The following is a 16,142-nucleotide window of genomic DNA, read 5'->3' as shown; positions in this document are numbered from 1 at the left end:
CTTTTCAATAACTTTCTATAAGCTTCGGCTGTATTTTGTGTTCAGTGCTATTAAACAAACCTTACCATGCTCACGCACGTGCTAAAAAACACAAGCAAGTTCAACATTAAACCATGGATGTATTCAACTTGTTTACCGACATGTTAGCACCTCGTAACCCTATTTGAACAGCATGGGGGTTATGTACCCAGGTCTTATGTTCCCCAGATATACAGCCGGTTAGCTTCGTTAGCGACATTAGCGCAGCCAGGAGTGGACCGTTTATTAAACAAAAGGAGCAGTGCGACAAATTAACTGTGTACCTGTGAAGTGCGTACTTGTGTCTCTGTTGTTAAAGTGTATCGTTATTTTAGAGACTCACTCATTTTAACAATCGTGAGTAAGGTAAATTTGACGTCACACGCGTCTTTTTCTGGTCCGTCATCATGGAAACACGACTCCCTGTCAGTGCTGCGGCATTTGGACCAGAGTGAAAACTAACGACATAATCACTGTATAATACCAGGATGTGTGAAAGCAGTCACTGTGGCTTTTTAAATTAACTGTTATTTATTCCTAGATTTATATTTTATATTTTTCAGTTGTGTCCTACTGTCAAAGTAGACAATAAAAACAGTTAAATGTTTTTCTTTGCTGTATTTAGGGCCACGGGGCAATCGCACTGAGCACTACTGTTATACTGTGGATTTTTTTCTTCTTCCTCTTCCGGACGCAATTTCGTCCCGCTACTAGTCCTACAACTTGAAGAGTTGCAGGACAAATTATATATCAAAACGTGCGGTTTGATCGGGATCGGTGTGCTATTACTTTTCTCTACAGAATACGATTTTTTTGCGACATAAGTTGTGAAAAAATGCCCAAAATTTTGCATTGAAATGAATGGGACGGCCGAAAAAAGAGTTTTTAGTTTATAGTTTTAGTGTTATATAGTTTTTTTTATCAATCCCTGTTCAATGACCATGATCATTTTTGGTGAAATTCTGAGATTATAATGGGTGTGTATTGCACGGAATGTTCGTGTCACAGTGTGTGACATCATCACCAGAGTGTAGAGGGAGAGAAAAATTTGTCAAAAAATAAATTTGAAAACTGCGCTCCAGGCCGCAAATTCCACTCTACAGAAATAATTTATACATAGAAATGTAGGAAAATTTGTCTTCTCACTCACAATCCTCTGGTAAAGCTGTCAGAGTTATAGTTTGGGCGTACGACGCACAGATGCGCCACCAAAACCACCAACAGCCTCATTGGGTCCCATATTAAAAACGCGGGAAGATTTTGAAAAAAGTAAGATGGAACAGTTTTTTTAGATCGCTCTAACAAAGCTATTTTTCAATTTTTCTTAAAAAATATCATATGTAGACGTTCAGGAAGAACTCGGGACGCTCAAAGTGAAGTCGGATCAATGATAGGTATCATGGTTTTGCCAAAAATGCTTTCTGTTCGAGGCCAGAAATTCGAGTCTGTCCACCTCTGCTGTCACTCTTTCGGAACATTAACAGCTGCAGTTAATTCTGTTGATTGCTTTGATCTGATTGCCTTTGATCTTTGATGTGATTACAGTTACAGATACACACACACACACATGCACTTAAGTGCGCACACTCCTCACACATGCATACACACACACACACACACACACACACACACAGTAGGTCTATATATGTAGGCTATTTATAACACACAGGTATGAGATGGGTATGGTATTATATACACTTTTTACATGTTCCCAGTGAACACAGGTTATGTTAACTTATTATGTCAATTGGGAAATTGGCCAAATTTGCCCTGATTGTGGGTATTAGTTGTGCGGGAAAAAAATATCGGTATCAGTAATCGGCTAAATGAGTTGTAAAAAAATAGGCATATCAGATATTGGCAAAAAATCCAATATCGTGCATCCCTAATAGCAATGGTATTATTATCTCAATATTCTCACAGGCTAGCAAAAAGTAGCTTTCAAACTTGGAGACCAACTGCAGGGAGTTAGCAAACTAAACCCTCAGAAAAACGGTAAGACTATAATTAAGTGTAAAACTAGAACTGCACTTTCCAGGATAGAACTTGCACTGGAAATGAAAAAAAAGTTTAAAAAAAGGAAAAAAGTTGTGAAACTCTGAACAAAAACTTTGGAAGACTCCACACAGTAGGTACTTACCATGCACTGTATAATGCATTATGGTCTTTCATCCTGTGGAGCAGTAAGATAGATGATGGGTACAGAGGCCCCTGACAATGGCTGTACTGTTCGGTAATTCCTCTTGGTATCTACAGTACTCCACACAATCATCTCTGCCTTATTTGAAAACAGGGTCTGCCTCAGAAAAAACACTGTTCTTTCATCTACTGTCAGACACCCAGAAAGTGGGCAGGTCTTTTGTTTTTGTTTGGTTTAGTATTTTAGTTTCTTGAGTTGTGATCAGATAATTACATAAAATAATGGGGGAGATAATTATTTTTTCCATTGTTTGACTGATAATTAGCTGGATGGTCAGGCATGATCCAAATTGGGATGTAATCAAATTGAGTCTGAAAACCATCCTGCTTTCCTGCTGGCTTCAAGGTTTCATGGCTTCTTTTTTTCCTTTTCTTCTGATTTGGAGATCTGAAACATTGAGTCCCAAAGCAATTAGGTGTGCAGGTTTAAAATCGCTCCTGCTATCATCGTGGGGTGTCCCTGCAAATATGATACATGTAAACAGTTAGCCAAGATCAAATTAAATGATGATTACAGCTATGTTGTGTACACAGAAACATTAGGCAAATTGAATTTCCATAAAAACAAAATATACACAGGTTCAAATGTGGTCATGCACAGCAATACAAAGGACACAGTGTGATACAACATCTCATGCAGCTGTTTTTTTTATGGCCTTTACTAATCTTACTAATACTTTAGCCCCCTACAAAAACACTTTTATTTCCCTGAACTAATTTATGCATTTATTCAATAAAATGCAAGAGAAGCCTAAAAAGACTTTCAGGAAGGAAGGAAACGACGAGACAAGACTGGCTTTTGAATGAAGGGTATGACAAGAAAAGTTGCACTGTGAACAGCAAAAATCCTCTGATCTGACATGTTGATCACACAATCCTTTCTGCTAGACTTCTAGGGCTCCATGTTTTTGGCTCAAGGCATATTTGGTTTATTAGTGTATGAGGGGGTGGCATATCACATAATGGCTTAACTCAAAGCAGGCTCGCACAATAGTTATGACAAGGTATGCATCCAAAAAACTCTAATTGGTCATGCACTCAAAATTTCATGCAAATCAGTCCAAAGCAGGCACTTAGTAGTTATATGCTAATCCAAGGACGGATGTATCTAACTGTCAGCTTCATTTGATACATGTCCTCAGTAGTCTGAAAGTGTCAAAACTTGAGCCTTGAACAGCAGAATACACTTTCTCACTCACAGAATCACTGATTGTGGTAATGTGGTTATGTACTTTGTAGTTCCTTAATAGATTTTGTCAAAAAGGACCACAATATGGTCATGACTCAGTCGTTATAGTCAGTGACTAATGAAGATGAATACTGTATGCAGCACAGAATAAAAGGCCATTTTAAATGTTTTCTCTCTAACTCTCACCACATTTTATATTAGAAAAATATATTTCATAAGCAAAGACTCAACAGAAGCCACACAGCCAGGATGTTTTATAGACAACAATATGAGAAATGATGAGATGTTTGGGGGAGTATTTGGTAGCAGGGACAGACTGGTAATGAAAAATAGCTGCGGACAGTTTTGACAACTGCTGAAAAGATGCTCCCTTTATTGTGTTGCTGGAAATTGTGTTGATTTTAGTGGGAAAAAGACAAGACTCAAACACAAAGGATCAGAAATTTAACTTTTAAACTAAGTCACTCTGAAGCTTTGAACAAATAAAAAGTAAATTAGCTCGTAGGTTTCACTAACAATTAACTAATAATCAAATTAACTCAAATTAACTCAATAATCAAAATCAAATCAAAGATTCTTCACCCTACAAAATCACCATTTATATTTCAAATGCTCCCCCTGTGGATGAAAGGAAGAATCAAAGCCACAACAGCGTATTAGTGCCAGGTTTGAAAAAAAAAAAATGCAGACCCGGGGAAGGGGAATAATATTTAGAGAAAAAAGTTTTAAATTTGTTTGATTAAAGTGGCAAATCTACAAGAAAAAGTGTCACAGATTTACGAGTTTAAAAGTGCCAAATCTGTGAGAAAAAAAGCCATAGATTTATGAGATTAAATGTCTGAAAAATAGGCTAGTGTTTTGTCTCTCAAGGTACTACATCACCACATTTCATTCGTTTCTACCAGCAGGATGTCTCCTGTTTTTCAATGCAAAACACTATTTTCTTCAAATTTTTTTCTCATAAATCTGCTACTTTTTTCTCGCAAATTTGCTGCTTTTAATCTTGTAAATCTGCATTTTTTTTCTTACTTCTACTTGGCTCTAATAAGCTGTTGTAAAAAAACAGTTCAAGTTGGAAAAAATACATTTTCTGGACCAATATGGAGTGTTTTTAAATAGTTTTATTTCTTTAAATACAGGTATCATTCAACATTGACACAAATTCCAGCATTCTTTTCAACCAATCACGGCCGAACGCCACATTTGCTGCAGCTTTTGTTGTCATCATGTAACATTTTCTGCTGCTGGCTTCATTGATTCTCAGTGAAGGGTACCAGTCTAATATCCTAAAGCAAAGACCAAACTCATAAGATTCAGGATGATTAGCATATACAGTAGTGTGTGCCCATCATGGTGCTACACATTCATGAGGCACAAATATTTGGTTTCCAAAAAAAAGTCATTCATATTCATATTTTCTGTCAATTTGTTGATTAGATAAACAGTTTGTATTCATTTTGATGCTCATAAATACATTGAAAAGAAATTAAACATAGCTGAAAAAAAGCCATTAATAGTCACAAGCCCGCTGTTGATAAACTAGATAAACTCTAGAGCACGAGCAAAAAGGAGAAGTACTCCTTAATTAAAATAAAATCACATCCATATTGATTAATTCTATGTTTCTCACATTTTTAAACACAGACAGCAAAAAGCTGTTGAACCCATTTAATTAAAAATCAAGAATAACTGAAACCTTGGAAACACGACAGCTGAAATTGGTCCTTTTACATTTCACACAGTGCAGGTATGAAAGTACAGTAATGTTTGCTTATATAATGCTTCAAGACTGCAAAAGACTAAATGTAAGAGAAAAAAAGAAACAAGCAGCAAACCCTCAAGCAATGCATTTAACCTCAGACAACATGAGCAAAATGAACTCTGAAAACATTACTGCTGTCACACTTAGAATCATTATTTTCAGACCAATTATCTTTTCAGAAAACAAGCAAGCAGAACACTTTGTGTAGACTCAGTTTTTTTCATTGTATTTTATCCTAAAATGTATATTAGAGCCTATAGTGACCATTTAAAGGATCTAGAAAGTGCTTAGAGAACATAAAAACTAAGTTTATGCCCAAGTTTCAAATAAATCCTCAGACATAAAGTTTTGGAGCAGTGTTTCTGCTGCAATATGTGAGTCTCCTCCAGTAGAAAAATGAACAATCTGTGTCAGTTTCAAACTGTTGATGAGTAAATTCTCAAGGTAGGATTGAGTTGGAGGACACTCCCAGGATCCCAAAGACATCCATAATATTGACTGAGAAAGACACAACAATCATTCTCAGCGGTCTCATTAAAGGGAGGGATGTGTCAACTCAAAACAAGGCTGGAATCCACAAAACACCACTGCAATAACTCCTTAAAACCAATAAATTAAATTATGACAAATTGCTGACATGCATTTTTTTGTATATGAAATTGTACTTTCTAGTCCCTTTAAGTTTGGTGGGAATATCTAACAAACCCATCTGAGAGAATACTGATTTTTCAGTGCACGTATTCATCGTCGCTTAAGTCCGAGTCATCGGCCTCCACCTCTCCTTCAATCACAGACTTCTTCCCCCTGCAGCAGGACACCACCAGACCAATGAGGAAAGCCTAAAAGAATAAGCAAAGCACACATTAGGGAACATTTCATAAGGATCATTTGATCAATAGAATGCATCAACAGCAGCAGGAAAGAGGCTATTAAATATTTTGCTGAGGAGATTAGCTGTGTGCAGTCTTGGAAAATCATTTTCCAGTAACCTTTTTGTGAGTAGAAATTAAATTATCTGCTTCGGCTCTCAAACTCTTCCCTTGAAGGAAATACTCTTGAACTGCTTTGGAACGAAATGAAATGTTTTATAGATGTTGTTGCTGTAGCTGTTTTATTGCTCTAAAGATACAAAAGAACTATTTTCACTGATTTTGATTTATCTTTTTATAATGAACAAAAGTAAAATACCTGTCTCGAAAAGCATTCAACTGGAATTCTAACTAAAATCAAGATATTTTATTAACATCCTTGGACTTACCCCAATAAAGGCCCAGTTACCAAAGTAGTAGATGGTGCTGAAGAACCAGAACTTGTGGAGGAAAAGATAGGATCTTGTCACAGTGCATTGGTCTGAAAGAGAAAGAGAAAATACAAGATAATTAAAGATATTTATCTGTATAACAACAGAAAACTGACTTCTGTATTTAAGATGGTTGATTATTGAACATATTAATAATTCAACAGGGCTTTTCCCACCGGCTATTTGTTCATAATAATAATAAAAAGTAATTAAAAGAAACTTTTCATCTGCCGTGTTTTTAAAAAAGAGAAAATATTCAATTTATCTGGAAGGTGGAAAAGAAAATTGTTCCCAAAGAAAGAGTATTAAGTATAGATTTTAATACTAGTTTTTACTACTAATTTAAAATTCTGGTATTGTGACAACCTTCGTTCAGTTTCTTAACCATTTCTGAAGAAGTCCATGCAGTATGGCCTAAATCTTTGTGAATAGCTGAGCAAGCACATTTTATTTTATTTATTCATTTATTTAGTTTTAATCACAGATAGATTAAATGTACTCTCAGTGTACATTTTTCATGAATAATATTCACATATATTCATTTGAAGGATAAAACTCCAAAATAAATAAAGTGACAGTCAACTGTTTTACTTCATTAAGCACCCCACTAAGCTTCTCTACAGTCAAAGCCAGAGTTCCGTCTCCTATAAAATCTAAAAGCCTCTAATTAAAAGTTGGTTAAATCACACCATCCTAAGACATCCTTCACCATTCTGTACTTTTGATTAATTGATACAGAAACCCTTGAAGGAAGGAAGGACAGGAGGAATCATTATAAAAGTAAGAAAAAATAGATTTCTTTTACAAAGTGACTGATGAGGTGGAAGTTAAAAGAAGAATAATCAGACACAGTTAAAAGAGTGAAGAAAGAACAAAAGACAGATGGACAGACAGCCTGAGGAAACAGGATTTTTGTCTTCAGAGAATTATGAGAAGTTAACTTCTCTGTGGTGTGGAGTACCATCCAGAAGAACAGCATGAGTGCAAGAAAATGTGACGCATCTATTGCTACACAGTGTTTATAATTGCACAAGTGTAGCACTTGTTATACATCTGTGTTATAAAGGGGTCTGCACTCACTTAAGAGACAAAAAACGGGCTGCTATTACTACACGGTGCCTCGGGCAGTTGTGTCATTGTAACTAAAAAAGACAACCAGTCTTCGGAAAAGAGGGAAGCCATGTCACTGTCAATGTGAATATGGCTTAACCGGTTGATAAAACTGGGATGGTGTAAGATTTAATGGAGCCTTGCATCAAATATAACCAGGATTACACATTGAAAAGGTAAAAGCGCGACACGCAAGAAGACACCAACAAATTGTGAAGACAGTGAACCATAGGTTATGGGTTATGCATGTAACCCTGATTCTCTGATGAGGTAAGGAGTGTGCAACTTGATCTGGGACCAAGCTCTGCTGGTTAATATGTGCAAATTTTGAATAAAATGTACGACACATTCGTGAAATTTAAAAAGGTCTAAAAATATATTTTTTAAATCATCTTGTTGCACATGTTGAAATAAAATATGTTGAATTTATATACCAGATGTTGCTGCCTATTAAACTGAGATGTTGTATTTTGGAGATGTATTGCAGTGCACAGCAGGTGCCACCAGGGGGCAGTCACTAGTGGTGAAACAGACAGCTGACCTGAGAAAGATGACGTCTGCGAGATGTGGGGATAACGCTACATACTTTCTGTTCAGGAGTACTTTGGATCTAGTCCCTCAACATATCTATCGTGTGAAGTTTTCCTCTTTCTTCTTATCTAGCAAGAGTGAAAAAAAAGCAGCCATACTGGTTTACTGCAAGATTAATGATATTGAGATGATGCATTAGGTTCTGGCTTTACCATGTGGTTACATTATTTTGACTATTTATATATTGCATTACCAGAAAACATGCTATAACTTGTTATATATAATTACTGAGGTATGAAATTACCCATTTTGAAAGAAAAGAATTTGGCCATTTTGCCAAGTAACATTGGCTATATTGGATGTCTTGCTGAAACTGATATTGGATGGCTGTGGCTTCCACTGATCAGAAGGTCGGTGGTTCAATCCCAGCCTACATGTCCAAGTATCCTTGGGTAAGATACTGAACCCCAAATTGCTCCTGATGCTGCGTTCATCGGTGTGTGAATGAATTCCTGATGGTGGCAGATGGCATAATGTAGGGTGGTATCAATGTGTGTGTGAATGGGTGAATGAGCACCGTCTGAAGTGTAAAGCGATTTCAGTGGTCGCAATGCTAGAAAAGCAGTATATAAGTCCTATTCATTTACCATATCCTACCGGTGCAGCCATAGTCATTGATGAACCACAGACATGTCTGTTTAGCTGAGATGTGATTGGCCATACGGTAACAGAGGAGTAGAGTCCATCAGTATGAAAAGCTGTATGAAAAGTATGAAAAGCTTTTGCACAAGCTAACCTGATTCACTGTGTTGAAAGCTTATTGACGTATCTAACAAAAACAAAATTTGTTTGAAAGTGAAAGGAAAAAAAAATGTGATTAACCAATCTGAACCAGACCGAGTTCGCTGTTACTATATTCCGGAAGCACCTTTCAAACTGGCAGTTTTAGAGGTAAACAAAACTCTCAACTCTGCAGCATGCTATGACCAAGAACAGCTCAATTGGTATTGAATAAGCTCTCTGACCATGAATATAAACACATCTAAAACAAAAACTTGTTTATTCCTTATAAAATCCAATATCTCTCTTTGTCTGTAGAGCAGCTCGGTGCTTGATGACGGTGATCACCTTTGAGTCTTAGCCCTTCAGATTTTAACAGAACTTGATGCTGCTATTGATCTGACTGGGATAGACGGCAGGAATAATATAAGGATTCTTAAGCTGAGTCATTCCCCTTTATGTGCATGAATGGGTATTGGCAGGCATGGGAAACGCTGATGACGTCAAATGCGGAAAGTGCCAATGATATGCGTGCAGTGTCTGGGTCTCTGTTGAGTGATCCAATTGGATTTTTTTTGTGAAAATACAGAAAGAAAGCAGGGGGGAAAATGTTTGCCCTCAGATCACATATATTAATTAGCTTAGCCATGCACAATGAAGCAATAAAACGAAAATATCTGAATATACTTCTAATCAGACTTGTATAATTTCAACAGAACAAGGCTAGAGAGAAAGTCCACAAAGCTTAAGTGAAGACGAAATGCACTGTCTGGCTATGTTAGAGAGCCATCTGGAGCATTAACGCTAACCCTGCTGAGCTGCTCCTATCACACTGTTTCTTACACAGCTCTTCACACTGACTTGAACCCCATGAGCAGTACAATCAGACTTACACCAAGCTACGTGACATCAAGGTCCACAGTAACAACTCAGTGTGGTTTAGAATTTATTCATTAAAGCGAGCATTCTCTCCTTTCGAGTGTTGGATTTAAAAAAAAAAAGAGAGAGGAATGTAATGGTCTGTGCTGTTTCATCTATAGTAAAAAGATTAGATAGAGTGAGCCCGCAGCAGCTCTGAAGGTGTACCAACAATGTTGTACCTCACCAGTATCAACAGATAATAGAAGAAGCAAGTGTATCTTCATCCCCATGACCCCACTCTTTTCCTCCAGTACCTCAGCCATCTGTAGCTCTCCAGCTGCTCACCTGAATTGCAGGGCTCTGAGTGGGACCTACAGATGGTTCACAACAGTGGTCTGCCTAAATATATTATCATGTACACCACTGACCCACTTCACCTTGAAATCATTACCGTTCTCCGATAAGAGCAGGGGGCAGTGTGTGAGTGCAGGTAATTTCACCTTGACTTATGATACTTGGGTGAGTGCTGCCCTGTGTAGCTTGATGCATTATGTATAACTTTCATCCCTGCATTTGAACACAAACACATGCATAGAACCCTGGATACACACAGACACACACACACACACGCACTGTGTTCTTTGTGAAAGCTTCTTTCTATCAGCAAGCACCCGTGTTCCTACACGATATGCTTTTACTTTCTCCCCATCTAAAAAGCAACAGAGCACTTTCATTCCAATGTCCTTTGAGGATGCTGATGTTCCTTCAACAGAACTATTTTCATATCGCTCAAGCTTCTCATATTGTCAATGAATGTTCACCAAAAACATCTTCTCGCTCTGTAAAAAAAATCTCACTCGTAGTGAGAATCCATTTGAGCAGCGCTGCAGACCTCCAGACGCAGACACAAAAGACAATATACGTCTGTAGACTGGGTTTGTCTGTCTGCTGAAACAATTTTAAAAATACTCATTTGAGCTGCTACAAGCAAAAAGAAGCAAACCTTTTTTTAAAGCCCAGTCTTAATCAGACAGCGTATTTAATTCTATATAAGGAATAATGTACAGCAAATGGGCCATTACTGTGAAAAGAACCCCTACAGGGTGATGCAATTTAAATTATTAGAAAAATAAGAATAGAAGGCTAGAATCTTTTTCTTCTTCTTTTTTTTTTACCCAACTTCTTCCTGCGGATTGATATAATTAAATTTGGTTCTCCAGAGTGAGAATTTCGCCCATAGCAATAGTCTGTTGTACAAAACAACAGTCTGCTCCTCACAAATAGGAGAACATAGAATGTCGTAATTGTATGATCAGAAACAAACATTCAACAAAGCTGTGGAGTAGAAATCCACAGTGGTGGCGTTTTCGCACAATATCAAGCAAATGGATATTCCTTGAAACTGCATTTTCCTTTTAGAGGTAAGGGGTGTCTGTGGACCGCAAGATGGCCATTTTTCTTTCAAGAGAATAACTTATGATTGACATATTCCATTGTAGCGCAAATTGATGATGATCCCCCTGATGCAAAGAAAATTACTATTAATTTGTGTTGGGGTTGAGGGAGCCTCCTGTTGGAAATTGCTCGGGCACCTGACATCTCGGAGGCAACACATAAAATTATGACCATCTTTCCCCTGAAGCTCTTTAAAAACAATGCTGTGGAAACTGGCAAGTTGCTAGGAAACAGACAGCAGTCCATAGTGTGAAATCACTCCTCTGTATTATAAGTTTCATCACTGGGATTCAAACTAGAAAGAATGTTATATGTCTTCCAAGTTAAAAGCTGGACTACATTTATTTGTTAAAATTCAGTTTAAACTCCCAGCATGACATGTATACAGAATGAGGTGGACTGCAGGGGTCTCATACCAAAATATTCATAATTCTGTCTCTGAGAATATCAACCAGGGTAAAAATCAGCAGAAAGGTAGAGCAATGACCCAGAGGGCATTTATTGGTAAATTGAGCTACTGTGTCAAAAACAAAACCTGGGGTGGGATTTATTGATATCAAAATTGCTATTTAGTGGAAAAATAAACTTTATTTGCAAAGGCGTTGGAGCTACCGTTCCATACAAAATAATAATGTTGACAAACTCATATGCCTTTACTTTGCACACAATGCACAGGGTTTATTAGAGATTGTATAAGTTAGTTTTTAATAAGTCATTGGAAAAGAGGCATTCTGCTATATAGTATAACATCACTGGGACTTTTAACTACACATATTGATCCACCTTACAGCTAACCTAAACCATTTACTTCATTAACAGACGTTGTTTTAAACTGTAGCAAACTTTTAACCACAAAGATATATATTTCCATAAACATTTGAGGTCTGGTGTTAGAAACGTTGTCATTAAAGGAAGATGGGAAGAAAAGGAGCAAGGATACTTCAGTGCAAAACCCTAGGTGTGTTCGTATAACCAGCTCACCATTTACTGCAGTCTCAGACTTAGCATTAAGTAGAGCAAAAATTAAGCTAACAGAGACTGGTCTCCCCTTAAAAAGGACCCTATAGGTCGTTTGTATGGGCAGCAAAATACGACCAATGTTTAGGCTTTAGACGGCCCTCTATCGGCTGTAGTAATTATGAGTGATGGCGATGCAGAGTTTAATGGTGGAAGTCGCAGTCGAGGGTGGATTCCTGTCTCGTAAAAACAAAAGTGAACGATGTGATCTGAACATCACTGAACTTCAGTGCCTATTATTACATGCATCACATTTTTATGTATCTATGCCACTTGTGGTCGTCATTTCACCCTCGTAACCACATCACTTCTGGCATTTGCATACATTTTCTTTACTCTTTTCAATCCATCTTTCGTAACAGATTACCAGAAAGTTTTTCGCCCTAAACCTAGATCAGGGCTTTTGCAGCCTATCCCTAATATATTCATCATTTTTAAATTACAATTTTTCTCTGTACTGTTCAATGTTTATATTACTGTCATTGTTGTCTTTACTGTTCTAATTTGCAATTGTTTCATTGTTGTTTATTATTACTGCCATTGCTGTTTTATTATTATTGTTTTGTTTTTAATTGTTTATTGTAAGGTGACCTTGAGAGTCCTGAAAGGCGCCTATAAATAAAATGCATTATTATTATTATTATTATTATTATTATTATTATAAATGTGTGTGTATCACGTAACGCTCATAAAGGTTGTTATGGGTGATGTTTTCAGGTTGGAGATCTTATTGGTTAACACTAACCCTGTAAGGTAAACATTATGGGCTTCGAACTGCTTTCAGACTTCGCCTGTGGCCTCGTGCCTACGATCTGATCACAGCCATGATGACATACAGAACAACATCTCCTCCTGTTGTGTGATATTACTTAAATCCGACACAGATTTCACTCAAGAGTATCTTTTAGTTTTGGGAAGAAATTGAGTCAGGAGAGCTGCGGACAGAATGTCATTAAAATCACTGGTCGGACTGACCGGGGAACTAATGTAACCAATAATGGGAGTTGCAGATGTGATGATGGAGGCGTTAACACGGCGGCAATAAACAACAGCGGAGACAGTTCATTTCTTGGGTGAGGGAGTGATCATTAGAAATGGACATGAACACAGATAAATCTATGATGGAAGCAGTCATAATTGATATACAATCAAATGCATCAATGAGTAAGATCAAGACCTATTTAAATGGGCCTGATGGATCATTACCATTTCAGATCCTCAACAATTAGACAATTACCAGCCAGAAAACAACAACAGAAAAACATTAAACTGTAGATCATCAAGCACAAGTACAAAAAAGCTAACATCTTCACTGACAGGGGCTGATTACAGATGTAGATGAAGAAGAACTTTGATGCAAGTCATAGTTTATGATCAAAGTAAGTCGCCCACCATGAGTAGCAGCATGAGTCTCATGGTGGTAAGAATAATTTGAAAGAGCAGCCTCAACTAATGCTGAAAACTCCTCAGGTTTCAGTCTGACTTCACGGAACCATAAAAAAGTAAAATTGAATTCATTATTAAAATCACTTATCAAAAGAACTTCAAAATAAAATGATTGAATATGCTAAAAGCAAACTTGGATTTAGTGGAAGTTCAAGTTTGTGTCAATGGCTGGAGAGAAAATGAGCATGGATATAACATCAAATGGATAAAACGTTTCCTTGGCTAAAGTAAACAGCTGCTGAAATAAGGAGGGAAGAGGCAGCAAAGGAACTTAATCCTCTGGTTCTTTTTCCTCAAAATTCCTCGATAGTTAAATTACATACTGAAAAAGATTTGAGTGTTCAGGTTGTCTGGGGGCAATGGCAACTAATTCCTGAGGATTCATTTCCATTTGAGTACATACTCCAAATGAGTAATGGTGTGGTAATGACCTTAGAGTAGATAATGGAGAGCTTGGCACTGAGCACCTGCTCATCACGACGTTAGTGTCATTACATCACTGTGACCCAGCAGCCAATCAGTCACCAGCTTGACTTCTACCCTCTTTTGCCTTTGCGGTCTTTTGATCCAGTGTCATACTAAGGGTTATTACAAAGCGATGCCCTTCCAGAGCCTCTTTTAAATCTGAGACTGTTTTCTACCGCAGTGTATTCCCATTCTTATTTTTCACATCCACAGCGGGGAGCCTGAAATTTAGAAAATATGCAAATGTCAATTTATATCCATGTTTGTGAATCTCTTCGTCATGCTACGGTTAAAAAGAAGGAATCTCAAAGGAGACGTGACATGGAGAATACTATTTCTATGTTAACAAAGCATCCAGATATAGAACACTGTCTGATGTAATGCTGTGGCTCGGCATGTGAGGAAAACATATAAAGAGCTTACTAGAAAGCAACCAATATTCAAATACAAAATATATATTATGTCACAGATGGATACACCAAAAGGGTTAGGGAATGTGGATAGGGGTAAAGTAAGGTACAGTATGTGTACAGTAACAATATGTTTACATATGTCACATGGTGTTATTTGCTGTATTTCTGATTATTTATAGAGCTGTCAAAAAAAATCCATTTGATTGATTAATTACAGGAAAAATAACGCATCCAAAAACTACCACAGATTAATCCCGCTCTGTGATGCACCTTGACCATAGAGGTCACTGAACATAAAGCTGTCCACAGTAGCTTTAAAACTATGATGGAAGCAGATTACGAAACACTGTTCGGCTCAGTGAATGAAAAAAAAAAAAATCACATTTAGAAAATGTCCAGATGGAACTGTTGATATCACCACCACTCTGCAAATTTTTACAGCAAGAAATTTTCATACCGTCGGAGTTCTTCAAGCCTGAAATATCACCTCAACTTCACCTTCAACCCAGAACAACTGCTTGATGCTACAGTGAACAACCAGTCAGATTAACAAACTCAATCCCTAAATGCACAGCAATGGACTGCAGGCAATTCAGGGGATTAACATCATATTTTTATTAAGGCCATCTTTGCATATGAACAGTGGGGGAAAAAAATCTAAATGTATGGGAAATGAAAGATATGCTCACAATTAATATTCTATAATGTCTAATCCTTGATTCACTCATCCACAAAAATACTTTTTAAATGCTTGTCACAGCAAGAATGTACAAATGCAATTAATTTAGATGACTTAATCACAAATATGCAATTATACATTTTTTTTGATAACCATTTTACAGCCTTAATTATTTACATAATGTATTTGCTGCTACCTGCACATTTGTACTTGAGTATATACTGTATATCTGTATGTTTTTATTGGTGCTTTGGATGTACCTTTGCTGTACTTGGGAGAAGCAGAAGAAGCCAAATATATATCATTTGGTGCTGTGCACCGATCCCTCTCCTTGCCTTTTCACTGCTACAGTTAAAGGTAAAAAAAAAAAACCCCATCTCATACCAAGGGCTGATGAGATACTTTCTCCTTTGGGAAAAAGCTTCTTTATATAAAGGAAGAGTTGCACTCTTTCACAACACAAATGAAATCCTTCACCTGCTGTTACTTTCTACAGTATATCAGTCGATAAGCTTTTGATTGTGATCCCTCTCAGTCGCATGTGTTGTCTCTGCTTGACACTTCCTCCTCCTCATGGTAGGTGGTACAACGGCTGTTATGAAAGCAAGAGCCATTTCCAAGATGTCCAAAATAGGACCAGTTCTCCCAAAGCTGGTCAAAAGAGAGAGCAGAAATACTACTGGCTGCTGTCCTAGTGACTGCCACCACGACTCCTTTAGTATAACAGTGTGACTTAAAAGATCTCACAATTATTTGACATGCACCCAGGGTCATCAACACTGCTTGGGCAAAAAAAGATTTCTGTCCTTGCTAATTGAGGATCCTGTGGTGCCAGCATCACATTTGATTTGATTTTACTTATCCAGCTCAACGTCCGCAGCTTTCTTTAAATTCCCTTCGAGTCAGATACAATACAG

General features: G+C 37.3%; 1 protein-coding gene across 1 annotated transcript in view; it reads right to left on the bottom strand.

The window, feature by feature from the left end:
- Nucleotides 1-4,509: 4,509 nt before the first annotated feature.
- lmbrd1 (LMBR1 domain containing 1) overlaps nt 4,510-16,142 on the bottom strand; it is a 56,113-nt gene continuing 44,480 nt past the window's right edge. Inside the window, exons 15-16 of the mRNA XM_059359167.1 lie at nt 6,427-6,518; nt 4,510-6,007 (exon numbers count right to left, since the gene is read on the bottom strand). Of these exons, the coding sequence (XP_059215150.1) occupies nt 5,897-6,007; nt 6,427-6,518 (203 nt within the window). The 3' untranslated portion in view covers nt 4,510-5,896. The remainder of the gene's footprint in view (nt 6,008-6,426; nt 6,519-16,142) is intronic.

Source organism: Centropristis striata, chromosome 20 (genome assembly GCF_030273125.1).
Source record: "Centropristis striata isolate RG_2023a ecotype Rhode Island chromosome 20, C.striata_1.0, whole genome shotgun sequence".
Classification (NCBI taxonomy): Eukaryota; Metazoa; Chordata; class Actinopteri; order Perciformes; family Serranidae; genus Centropristis; species Centropristis striata.
The sequence above is the reverse complement of the archived record's forward strand: the minus strand, read 5'-3'. Positions and strand labels throughout refer to the sequence as shown.